The following is a 10945-nucleotide window of genomic DNA, read 5'->3' on the forward strand; positions in this document are numbered from 1 at the left end:
AAAATTTTGTTATCTGCAATTAACGATTTTTCTTTTCTAATATTTTACATACATGATAATATTAAAATTGGCAGCAAATGCGAATAAATTGATGTTTTATTTCAATAATATTTGCAAAAATGAAAATTAGCTTGCAGCTTACTTATATAGTAGAAATAAAAAAAATCTGTATGATGGTTTAATTTTTAAGCGACACCAGCTGCTCTTCAATGTCTTCGATATTTTTCATGGCATTTTTCAAGGACGAAAATCTGCTCTCCGAGTCTGCGATCTTATGCTCGACGATGACTTTTTGCACCTGCACTGACTTTTCCATTAGTTCGATCAGATCAATAATCGACGGTGTCAATTTTGACGACGAGTGATTTTCCATAACTTGTGAATCAGAATTAATTTGCTTACATTCCGTAATTTTCGTCGTTTCGTGATCAACATCCTGATTATTTTTCAAATCGTTATGATGGCTCAAAATTTGACCGATGGATTCCTCCAATTGCCCGATCCTTTCGCTATTCTTCGCTAGCTCATCGTGTATGGTCGTTGAAAGATCTTTCAATTTTTCCATTTTCATGACTGATTCGATGAGAGACTGCAGCTGCTCCTCCTTTTGGGCATTGGCGTTGCACTGCTTCTTGTCGGCTTCCTCGAGCTTTTGAACGACTCGCTCAATTTCCCGATACAATTCTGATATGTTTTCCGTTTCTTTGTCAGTATGCATGTTAGTCGATTGTAGAGTTCCGTTTTGTTTGCACATTTCCAGCTCGCCTTCGAGCTTCGAAAGCTTCTCCGCTACGATTTCCAATTGATTTTGCAGTGTGCTGTAGTAGTGTCGATCTTCGACGATGATTTTCAAATCTCTGTTTTGTTTGGCTGCCTTCACTGACTCGTCTTCGATGATTTTTCCCTCTAACGTTATCAAATTGATACTGTGATTTTTCACCACGATTTCCAGCTCTTTAATTTTTGCCTCGAGATTGACGATCTTTTCGTATAAATCGTTGTTTTGATCGAGCGCCTCGTAGTCTTGATCGTCGCAGATTATAGACGCACTTTCGGAGCATTCCGAGATCGAAGTTCTACTGCCGTTAATTTTTCTGACTCTTTCTTCAACGCGACTCAATCTAGTGAGCGACTTTTTTATTTCCACTTCGAGCCTGGAAAAGTCTTGCATCGTAGTGTTCGTTTGTAGCAGTATGGTTTTCTGCGATACTGTACGCTCCAAAGCTTGATCTTCAATTTTTTTTTCCAGCGCAATTATTTTTTGAGTCATAGCCTCGAACAGCTCGCTTTGTAGTTCGTTCCATTTTAAATTTCTCTTCTCCACTTCGATCAGCGCCTTGTCTTGATCTTTAATTTTTTTCTCTAAAACAGCGATTGTCGTTGGTTTAGGTGGTAGTTTCAATACTTTTTTGGCTGTCTCATTCTTCAAATTTTTGTTACTGTCTGCAACTTGTATCGGTTCATTAACTACTATTGCATTGCATGTCTGAGGATCTTCATCGGCAACGGGATTTTTCAAGATTTCGTTCTCTGGATCATCATCGAGCTCAAATGTAACTTGTTTTTTTATCGGTTTATCATTTGTTTCGATTTCGTCGCAGGATTTGATAATCGCATCATTTCCGGTCTCTTTTTTGTCTTCAAATGATTGATTATTCAATTCACATTCTGGTTTTGCTTGAGATTTTTGGCAGATATTTATTTCGTCGGGAATTAATTTTATATCATCTGTGCCATCTTTGCCGATTTTAATATTGGTTTTATTATTTTCTTCTGTACTTGTATCAACTTTCATTACTTCGATATTTTCTTCAGATTTAAACTCGTTTAAAATAACATCGTCGGGGGTAACTTTTGTACTTTCAATGTTTTTATCTGCTTCGTGGTTATATTCAATAATATTTGCGACACATGTCTCTTCCACTTTTTTCAGATTGTCACTGTCATCTGTTAATGTTTCCAATGGTATTTCAAGCACTGAATCTTTTTCAAAATTCTCTTCGATTTTTTGATTTTCGATTACTTGTTCCAATTCTTTCGATTTTTCACCAATTTCTAAGTCTTCCTTGCTTTCCTCAATCTTTTCGTCAATAGTATTTATGGAATGTAGTTCTTTCCAAGGTCTGCACATTTTAAATTCTTCTTTATAATCTTCACTTTTTTCTTCTAGTTCCTCCCACGGTTTACAAAGTTTTATCGCTTCTTCGGTTTCTTTTTCTTTTTCTTGAGTCTCATTTTGTTGGTGTGATTCTACGGATGAATCGGTAATTTTTATCTCATCCTCCTTCTCTTCAATGGATGCCTCTGAAATGCCAGAATCCCGCTTTTCTCTCAACTTGTCTCCCATCTTATCACCTTCCATACAGATTTGCTGTTTTTCATCTACTTGAATTTCATTTTCTATGAACGTCAAGTTTGGATCGACTTTTACATGACTAGTAATTATAATATCACTGGGCTCAATCGCGAAATGCTCGTTTTTGGTTTGCTCTGGTATTTTATCGCAAGTGCCGACGGTCTCGTCGTTATCGACGGTATCTTGCCCCTGAGAATTTCGAGCATCCGTTGTGACTTGTTTTAATTCTTCGATTTGCTGCGAATTCACAAGAATGATATTTTTTTCCTCGTCACTGACGAAACTTTCTTGATCGGTAATGTCCGATTCGATGCAGGAAGGGGCCTCTCGCTTTGCCCAAGCGGGCAGTTCCGAGTCATTCGGTTCAAACACGGTCTGTTCCGATTGCTGCCGATCGACGTTGATCTGGGTCTCGTGGGACTTGCCGTCGAGAGAGTCAATCTCCACCGAACTGAACTCATCGTCACTGTCACTGTCACTAGTCTCGTAATCTTTGTTACGATCCTCCTGGCTCTCGGCGTTCAATTCCTTTCTATCCGGAAGCGAGGGAACGGGTTGAAGGGAATCGCTCGAATCTTCGATTCCGTTTCCCGCGCTCTCCTTGGTCACGTTGTTGTTGAACTCGTGTCGGTTTTCAATATCCAGCTCGGTCACAGCCATCATCATTCCGTAATGCACCCGGCCGTGCAATTTTTCCTGCTTAATTTGTCCGTCGGGTAGTTTGTCGATTTGCATCCAGGCCTGTGCGTGAGCGCTCGTCCCAACAGGCATCAACAATCGGCCTCCCACTGCCAATTGGTCGATAAGCTGAAAACGTATTAAATTTCAGCAGACTGCAAGGTGAAAAAATATGCCGATCTCTACGTACGTTTTGTGGAATTTCAGCTGCAGCTACCCCAACGTGAATGATGTCGTACGGACCCATGCAAGCATAACCCAGTTTACCGTCACCATCTAAATGAAAAATAATATCGAGTTAAAAATATTCAATCCAGAGATGGGTATTTTTCGTTTATTTTGTGTTTTTTTTCGAAAGTGATATAATGCCAATTAATTAAATAATAATCGAATTGAATGCCGCTAGCGAGTTGTATATGAAAAATCTTCGATAGCAGCGCGCAGGTTTGTGTACACTTACAAAGTAGCTTGATGCGGTCTTGTTTCAAGAGAGCAGGGTAATTATTTGAGATGATCTGTTTGGCTTTATCGCGGAGTTCTGGTATACACTCGATAGCTACCACGCAGCCTTTCGATCCGAGAGCGAGAGCCATGCAAGCGGTCACGTATCCAGTTCCTGAGCCGATGTCTAGTGCTCTCTTGCCGTTCTTCAGCTGCTCGCTGAACGCCTCGAGGGTCCGGGCATGCTGACAACACCACATAAAACATTTATTATTATTTTTTCAGCGTATTACGGCTTCGTTATATATTTGGCGAATCGCGTCGATTTAGCTCATGTGTACTTTAATTACCATGTGCGGGGCACTGATGGTTTTGCCGTGGCCTATTTGTTGAGGTGCATCGATGTAAGCTTTCGATCGGTCGATCATAAATTCTCGTCGGTCGATCGTCTTCATCGTGTTGAATACGAGATTCGATTCAACTACTCCGGAAACTGAAATAAATTACACACTCGAATGAATCGGCAGAATTGACATTAATAATTGGATTTTTTATAGATCACCAAGCATACTACTGAATTTAATTCGCGTCAATAGCTTTTTGATACGAAAATCGTGACGTCGCTTCTCGTACGCATTACCGGGCGTTAACAATAAACGAAAAATTAAATGGCTCTCGTGGAAAAAATGTTCGATCCATCGAGAAAATCGTTACCTTTTAAGTACTGGACTAATTCCAGATTCGTCGTTCCGTGAAAGCCCATCATCCTGAGAGAACGAGCGAACTTGTCTGCTCACCTGTCGCGAATTCGGACGATACGCGCACTCGCGGGGCTCGCGCGTTGCTCGATAACTTGTGACCGAAAAAAATCCGTGTCCGAATGAGACTAGGCCTACTCGTTAAGGCTAAATATTTAAAAAATGCGTTTTATCGCGCGGCTTATTTTATTTATCGTCGGCTTCGACAGCGTGGGCGTACGTAATGGTACGTACAGTTGACGCACACGCACACAGTCTGGCGCGTCTGTTTTCCAACTCCTCGAGTACGCGAGTATTGAATGTATCTTTCGAGTCGATTGATTTCTTATGGCTCAGTAATGCACGTGCGGTTATCAGTCAAAGATGGCTTTTGCCGAGGGAATATCAATCGGGCTCACACCAAAGTATGTAGGTGGCAATTCACACATGTACGTAGAGAAGCCAACGAGGCAAAGAGAGAAGGAGAATCTTGATTTGTCACGATAGTAACATACCTATATGCCAAGTGCGATAGCCACTTTATTATCATTCGAACCGACGTACAAGTTGTGTGACATTCCCATTCATCATTGGCACCTACATATTTTAAAAAATGACTCTGAAATATATAACCAATTTTAAATATAATTTTTTCCAAATATTTTTACTCTTCTCCGATAAAGAACTCTTCAAGAGTTATAATTGCGTTAGAGAGTTTTAAAAACGCTCCTTTTTAGCCATTTGATCGAAATAGACTCAATGACTGACACAATTATTTCATACATCGAATATTCCTTCATTCCGCTAATCGTGTACATTTTTATTGTAAAAATGTTAAAACACGTCAAGCTATAAACAAACACAAAAAACAAACTCTCAGTTTCGAGCTCCAAACAAAGGGAATGGATAAACTATTTTCCATTGACCGAAGAGCGCGTGATTTCTCATTTTTCTTCTGAGAATCTACATAATTTTTTGTCCGCGATCTTTCAGTTGAAATTCAGAATTCTCCGACTTTTTCCAAGTATTTCCAAGAGCAAACGATCATTACCATACGATGCGAATAATTTGTAAAAAATGAAGCATAACTTAAAAGCAGAGGAAAAGTAACAGTTTACTCCGAGCTTTTCATTGTTAGCAGTAGTGCGGCATGTTCTCACAGATTATGTGTAGTATTTTCGAAAAACGATTAGCGCAGAATTAACGAGAAAAGTGATAATCTCGCGATAAGTATTGCTTTGATACTGTTAAATTAATACGATGTGGCAATTTGTGTTTATCATTTGTATATTATCTATAATCTTCAATTTGTGGGTCAGGCTTAAAAGATCTGGCAAATTAGCTAATGCCATTCCAGGCCCAGCACCATATCCCTTCTTTGGAAACATGCTATCTTTTAATATTTCCTCGAATCGTAATAATAATTTTTTTGATTATGCACTATCATTTTTTTTTTACTCAGATGCAAATAAAAATTTCAGAAAAGTTATGGAATGTCATGAGGGAGATTTCTCGAAATTATTATCCAATTACAAGAGTTTGGATGACAACACAAGCTTTATTTTCTATACGCCATCCAGCTGATTTAGAGGTAACTTGAGATGAATTTCGTATTAAATGTATTCATTTATAATTGAGCAATATCCTTTTAGATTTTGCTTACCAACCGCAGTACGATAACCAAGGGTTTTGTTTATGAGTTGTTAAAACCGTGGCTGAGGACTGGTATTTTGACGAGTACAGGTAAAGCTCTCAAATGAATATTCCATGTATATTCAAGTTTATCCATTGTCATTGTTTATTCAAACATTTTTAGGTAAAAAATGGCACGAAAGACGTAAAATTTTAACTCAAGCTTTTCATTTTAATATATTAAAAAAGCACATGAATATTATGAGCGAACAAGCGATAAACCTCGTTGAATATCTCAAGAAACAAGGAAACGAATCAATTCAAAATTTCTTGCCTCTCGCATCAAATTTCACCTTGAATGTTATCTGCGGTAAGGTATTACTGTTTTGAATCCAAACGATAATATATCAGCTATTGAATTTTTTCATTCGGCAGAAACATCGATGGGCGTAGATTTAAATAAATTGGATATAGAAGATGTCGAAAAGTATCGAAAAGCAATCTATGACATAGGCCGAATAGTCGTCTGGAGGTAGGCTTTATTTATACAATAGCATTACCTCATATTCATAGAGTATGATTTTTAAGGATGCCAAGACCCTTCATAACAGATTGGATGTTGAAAATGGTTCCCTTTTTACAAATGAATCGTGATTATAACAGAGCACTTACACACGTGCATCAGTTTACCGACAAAGTACGTGAAGTTTTACAAATAGTTAATTTTTATTTTCTCATTAAAATTTAAAATTATTTAAAAAAGGTTGTTCAAGAAAGAAGGGAGTATCATAAGAAAACAAATTATAAATATTTAGAAGATCTCACCGATGATCCCGACTTGACTGCCGATGATGTTTACACGGGTAAAGTTTGCATTATTTACCCAACGCTTTTTGTACACGAGATGAAACTTTAAAGTTATTTTTCTCTGCCCAGGACGACGCAGAAAACTAGCTTTGATCGATCTTTTGTTCTTAGCCGAAAAAAATGGATTAATTGACAATGCAGGGATAATCGAGGAAGTAGATAATTTCATGTTTGCGGTAAGTACGGCGTCTTTCGCCGGGAATTGATAAGTAAAATTAGATGTCACGAATTTTGCCTACTTAACAGGGTCACGACACGTCGGCAACGACGATGACATTCGCGTCGATGCTATTCGCAGAACACCCCGACGTTCAGGTAAACTTTATACTTTAAGCGGTTTTTTGGTCGTTTTTTCTAAAACTGGCGAGTGATTTAATTCAGAGCAAAGCGAGAGCCGAGGTGACCAAAGTCCTTGACAAAAGCAACGGTAATATAGGCGTGCAAGAACTGAAGGAATTACAGTATCTCGAGCAATGCATCAAAGAAACTTTGAGACTGTATCCTCCGGTCTCGACGATTTTCCGCCACACCAGCAGCGAGTTGCAACTGAGTGAGTTGCAACTGACTTTATTAATGTATTTTCACGTACATAACTAACATGATTACGTTATTTTCAGAGCACGCACTGATACCGCGTAAATCTCATGTTATCTGTCATCTGTACGACTGTCACAGAGATCCTCATTTCTGGGACAACCCGGATAAATATGATCCGGATAACTTTTCACTGGAAAACACGCAGAAACGACATCCCTATGCATATTTGCCATTTAGCGCGGGGCCGCGAAATTGCCTTGGTAATGAATCTTTTGATCACTGTAGTTTTCATACAAATAACAAGAACGAAATGAACGTTTCAGGTCAAAAATTCGCTATGATCGAAATGAAAACATTTATGGCACAAATTTTGTACAATTTCCACATAGAACCCGTTGATTTATTGAAAGATGTATCATTTCAAGCTGACATCGTTCTACGACCAATGAAAGCTGCGCACATAAAATTTGTACTAATCGACCAAGAAAAACATTTGAAAAAAAATTTGTAAAAAAATCGGGAGTAATTTCTCATATTGCGTGATGTATTTACTTTTTTTCGAATCCCAAAATTGTAACCTTAAACAATATAAAAATTATTTATAAATTAATATGCACGTTTGTTATGATTTTTGTTCGATGCACGTTTACTAAAATCCGCTAGTGTTCATTATAACTACGTCAAATTTGAATGCCAGCTTTGAATAAATCAGCCGTTAACGACTAGGCTCGACAAGATGCACATCGTTAAAAGAAAATTGAACTTCATTACAATATACACGTAGCGCATGTGTACTTTGAGTTGTTTAGGCCTTTCTGCTCAAGTGGGTAATTGAGCCACTTAACTCGTACCTATGCGGCTGCATTGTCTCTAAGCAGTCGCAGTTTTACTTTAGAAGTTCGGTTGGCAACGAATCCGAGCAAAAAGTGGATGTGCTTGTTCGTCAAATTAATTTTTCCGTAAACAGCACGAGCTTGGCCATAAGTACGACGTGGTCATGTTCGAGCGAAGCTTTATTCTCGCTCTTTCGACGATTTATTTGTTCTCGTTGGCGGCTCGAGCTGAAATCGTCTGGGGCTCTTTCTTTCCGAAAGACAGCGACACTATTTTATACGCAGCCTGCCAAGACGAAGACGTTGACAAAAATTTACGCAGTTGAGTATTGAAATCGTTGCATGGCAAAATAAAATAGAACAAAGCAAATTAAAAAAATGTCGTTTGAAATCAGGATGTAACGTAACGGTCGAGACAAAGATATTTTCCTTACAAGCCGAGTACAAGGATACCTGCTCGATAATCATCGAAGACAAGGTCTATCGCAGCATCAACGTATTCCATTTGGAAAATCATTACGATCTGTTTCCGCTGAGCGTAGATCGAGTCCTCTTCAATTGGATAGAGAAAGGCAGCGAGGACAAGGTGCACGAGCTCAAGTACAAAATCGTCGATATGCTCGGCTGCAACAGGAGCATCGAGCGAAGCTTCCTCTTCGACGAGGAGCACTACTTCAGCAAAGTACCGGTGCTGTACGGCGAGCAGTTCGAGGTGTTCGTCGGCAACTCGAGCGTCTGCGGCCGCCAAGTGGACGAGTGCCTCGTGGCCCTGGACTGGGAGGGTCAGCAGTCGAGCGAGCCCAAGCCGTTCGCGTCCGTCGAGAGGAGCTCGCTCAGCAGCAGGTCCGTGCCGGTGGTCAGCTTCCAGGCGGCCAAGGGCTTCCACGTGCACAGGTTCGACTACGCGGACGAGCTGAGGCCGCAGCTGAAGCTGTCGTACGTCGACGCGGCCGGCACCTCGATCGACCTGGCGAGCCTGGCGACGAGCGTCGCCTCGGTCTATCCGCGCCTCTTCGACTCGGCCCACTCGAACGCCAACTACCTGTACGGCGTGTGCGCCAGCACCAAGGCCGAGGACTCGGACAAGTCGGTCGAGCTGCTCTGCGCGCAATTCGACCTGATAACGCCGCGACTGAGCCTGAGGCTGAAGCTGCCCGAGAGCTGGAGCTGGATGGCGATGCACAACGTGGCGCCCGGCGAGATCGCCCTGCTGCTGGGCAACTGCGACGCCCACGAGCTCTGCCGGGGCTATCGACTGCTCTGGCTCACGTCCGAGGGCAGGAAGGGCCGCACCTTGGTCAAGTCGGACTTTGCCATGAGATGCGCCCGGGACGGGATTCACGCGAGCCTGACCGAGCACGAGTTCGGCCTCTACTGCGTGCGCATCGTCTGCGTGCAGTATGACAACGAGGAGGAGGATCGCGTCGTCACGAGCCACCACAAGGACTGCATGGAGCGTTACGTGGCCCTCAATCCCTACCCGTCCCTCGACAAGCCCAAACTATTGTAACCAAGGCTCGAGCTCTTAAGCAATAAAATACTCTGTACTATGATAAATCGCGACCCTCTTTTCGGATCGTCTTTTTTATTGAATACTTTTGTCGGTTGGCTGGGCAAAAAAGCAGTGGATTTTATACAACAATTATCGGAGCGGTCCGGGCCTCAGGGTATCTTTCTGAAGGGCGGCCTCTTGCCCCTGATGGTGACGCGGAAGCGCATGTCCGTGTACCTGGGTATGGTGTAGCCGAGCGTGACGAAGGTGTGGCCGGGACCGCCGGCCACGATGGCCGCGTAAGCCCCGGCCTTGGCGATGTCCTTCACGTCGATCTGCGTCATGTGGTACTCGTTGTTGCCGACGTAGGTCTTGCTGTAGGTGAACACGTAGTCGGGCTTGCCCTGGAGGCTCTCCTCGCGCTGCTCGATCTCCTCGTCGCCGGCCAGCCGCCGGCCCACCAGGAAGCTGTTGTTCTGTATCTTCATGGTCGTGGGTATGGCGCACTGGCAGGGTGCTAAGCAACAGCAGCAGAAAAAGAGCGCCAAAAAGACAACGTCGAGGCCGAGCGGCCTCATTTCCGCCGCTTGTTTTCTATCTGTGGTACATAAATCGGCTGCGGTCATGCAAATTACAAAGTCGCGTCGAATCAATATTTGGCCGATATTACTCACGCTGGCTTGCGAGTGGCAGCGAACGGCGGCCTCGGTGCTGGAGAGATCGGCGCTGTTTGTCTCGCCTATCTGCCTTATCTCGAGTTATGCGCTCGCTCGCGGAGAAAGATCTTTGCGTAGCTGACTGCAGCGGTAGCCGCACTCTGAGCCAGCTATCTCTTCACTAAGAGCCTCTCACTCGCGCCTCTCGCCTGTCTCATAATGATCTTTCCATCTGAGATTTGACGAGAAGTAGGATGCGCGAAATTGTGCATTTAACCTAGTGAGTAAGCGCGATAAATCGCCTTCAATTTTCATGCATATGTACACTATAGTGTCATTATTTCGGACGCGCGCGCAGCAGTGCAGCTGCACTTGGACATGTGCACTTGGACATCTGTATGCAGCTATCTATAGCTAGTCGTAGTGCAGTGGTGCGCTTCCAAGGCAGCGCCATTCAACGATTGAAGCAAGCGACGGCCGAATCAAATGGCGATATAATTATTTTTGCGCAATTCGTATCCAAACGTCGTTTCAATTTATCGCTCGAGCATGTTTATTTTACAATTATAATACATTAACTCGAGATATATAATTTATACTTTGCGTTAGCACTTTTATCCGTCTAGAATCAATGTTTTTATTTTATCGATGTTCGATAGCAAAGCGAATAATTCTCATATATAGACGCGCTCGCATGTACGGGCCTCGTGCTCGTT

General features: G+C 42.1%; 4 protein-coding genes across 4 annotated transcripts; 2 read left to right on the plus strand and 2 right to left on the minus strand.

Annotated features, from left to right (window-relative positions):
* Nucleotides 1-178: 178 nt before the first annotated feature.
* Nucleotides 179-4257, minus strand: LOC106657756 (cytoskeletal protein Sojo-like). The gene is made up of 5 exons (XM_014379431.1): nt 4190-4257; nt 3826-3968; nt 3495-3720; nt 3225-3310; nt 179-3163 (listed from the first exon to the last, which is right to left on the minus strand). The coding sequence occupies exons 1-5, from the start codon at nt 4239-4241 to the stop codon at nt 179-181; spliced, it is 3492 nt and encodes a 1163-aa protein (XP_014234917.1). The 5' UTR covers nt 4242-4257.
* A 1074-nt stretch (nt 4258-5331) lies between these two features.
* Nucleotides 5332-7858, plus strand: LOC106657831 (cytochrome P450 4C1-like). The gene is made up of 12 exons (XM_014379507.2): nt 5332-5626; nt 5694-5803; nt 5865-5955; nt 6029-6214; nt 6280-6376; nt 6433-6541; nt 6608-6707; nt 6781-6887; nt 6958-7026; nt 7093-7261; nt 7329-7508; nt 7572-7858. Exons 1-12 carry the CDS (start codon nt 5473-5475, stop codon nt 7757-7759), a joined length of 1560 nt encoding a protein of 519 aa, XP_014234993.1. The 5' UTR covers nt 5332-5472; the 3' UTR covers nt 7760-7858.
* A 290-nt stretch (nt 7859-8148) lies between these two features.
* On the plus strand, nt 8149-9597 carry LOC106657757. The gene is made up of 2 exons (XM_014379432.2): nt 8149-8402; nt 8477-9597. Exons 1-2 carry the CDS (start codon nt 8246-8248, stop codon nt 9589-9591), a joined length of 1272 nt encoding a protein of 423 aa, XP_014234918.1. The 5' UTR covers nt 8149-8245; the 3' UTR covers nt 9592-9597.
* Nucleotides 9598-9669: 72 nt separating this feature from the next.
* On the minus strand, nt 9670-10388 carry LOC106657832. The gene is made up of 2 exons (XM_014379508.2): nt 10248-10388; nt 9670-10171 (listed from the first exon to the last, which is right to left on the minus strand). Exon 2 carries the CDS (start codon nt 10149-10151, stop codon nt 9744-9746), a length of 408 nt encoding a protein of 135 aa, XP_014234994.1. The 5' UTR covers nt 10152-10171; nt 10248-10388; the 3' UTR covers nt 9670-9743.
* Between the last annotated feature and the right edge of the window lie 557 nt (nt 10389-10945).

Source organism: Trichogramma pretiosum, unplaced genomic scaffold (assembly GCF_000599845.2).
Source record: "Trichogramma pretiosum strain Unisexual culture from Peru unplaced genomic scaffold, Tpre_2.0 scaffold84, whole genome shotgun sequence".
Lineage (NCBI taxonomy): Eukaryota > Metazoa > Arthropoda > Insecta > Hymenoptera > Trichogrammatidae > Trichogramma > Trichogramma pretiosum.

Bases quoted from the DNA above. Each gene is read 5' to 3' on its own strand.
- LOC106657757 (XM_014379432.2), top strand. From the start codon at position 8,246: ATGTTCGAGCGAAGCTTTATTCTCGCTCTTTCGACGATTTATTTGTTC. The intron at 8,403-8,476 runs GTTGAGTATTGA...GTTTGAAATCAG, and splicing joins CGTTGACAAAAATTTACGCA to GATGTAACGTAACGGTCGAG.
- LOC106657831 (XM_014379507.2), top strand. From the start codon at position 5,473: ATGTGGCAATTTGTGTTTATCATTTGTATATTATCTATAATCTTCAAT. The intron at 6,215-6,279 runs GTAAGGTATTAC...TTCATTCGGCAG, and splicing joins CACCTTGAATGTTATCTGCG to AAACATCGATGGGCGTAGAT. The intron at 7,027-7,092 runs GTAAACTTTATA...GATTTAATTCAG, and splicing joins CAGAACACCCCGACGTTCAG to AGCAAAGCGAGAGCCGAGGT.
- LOC106657756 (XM_014379431.1), bottom strand. From the start codon at position 4,241: ATGATGGGCTTTCACGGAACGACGAATCTGGAATTAGTCCAGTACTTA. The intron at 3,969-4,189 runs GTAACGATTTTC...AATTTATTTCAG, and splicing joins ATTAGTCCAGTACTTAAAAG to TTTCCGGAGTAGTTGAATCG. The intron at 3,311-3,494 runs GTAAGTGTACAC...TTTTTCATTTAG, and splicing joins AGACCGCATCAAGCTACTTT to ATGGTGACGGTAAACTGGGT.
- LOC106657832 (XM_014379508.2), bottom strand. From the start codon at position 10,151: ATGAGGCCGCTCGGCCTCGACGTTGTCTTTTTGGCGCTCTTTTTCTGC.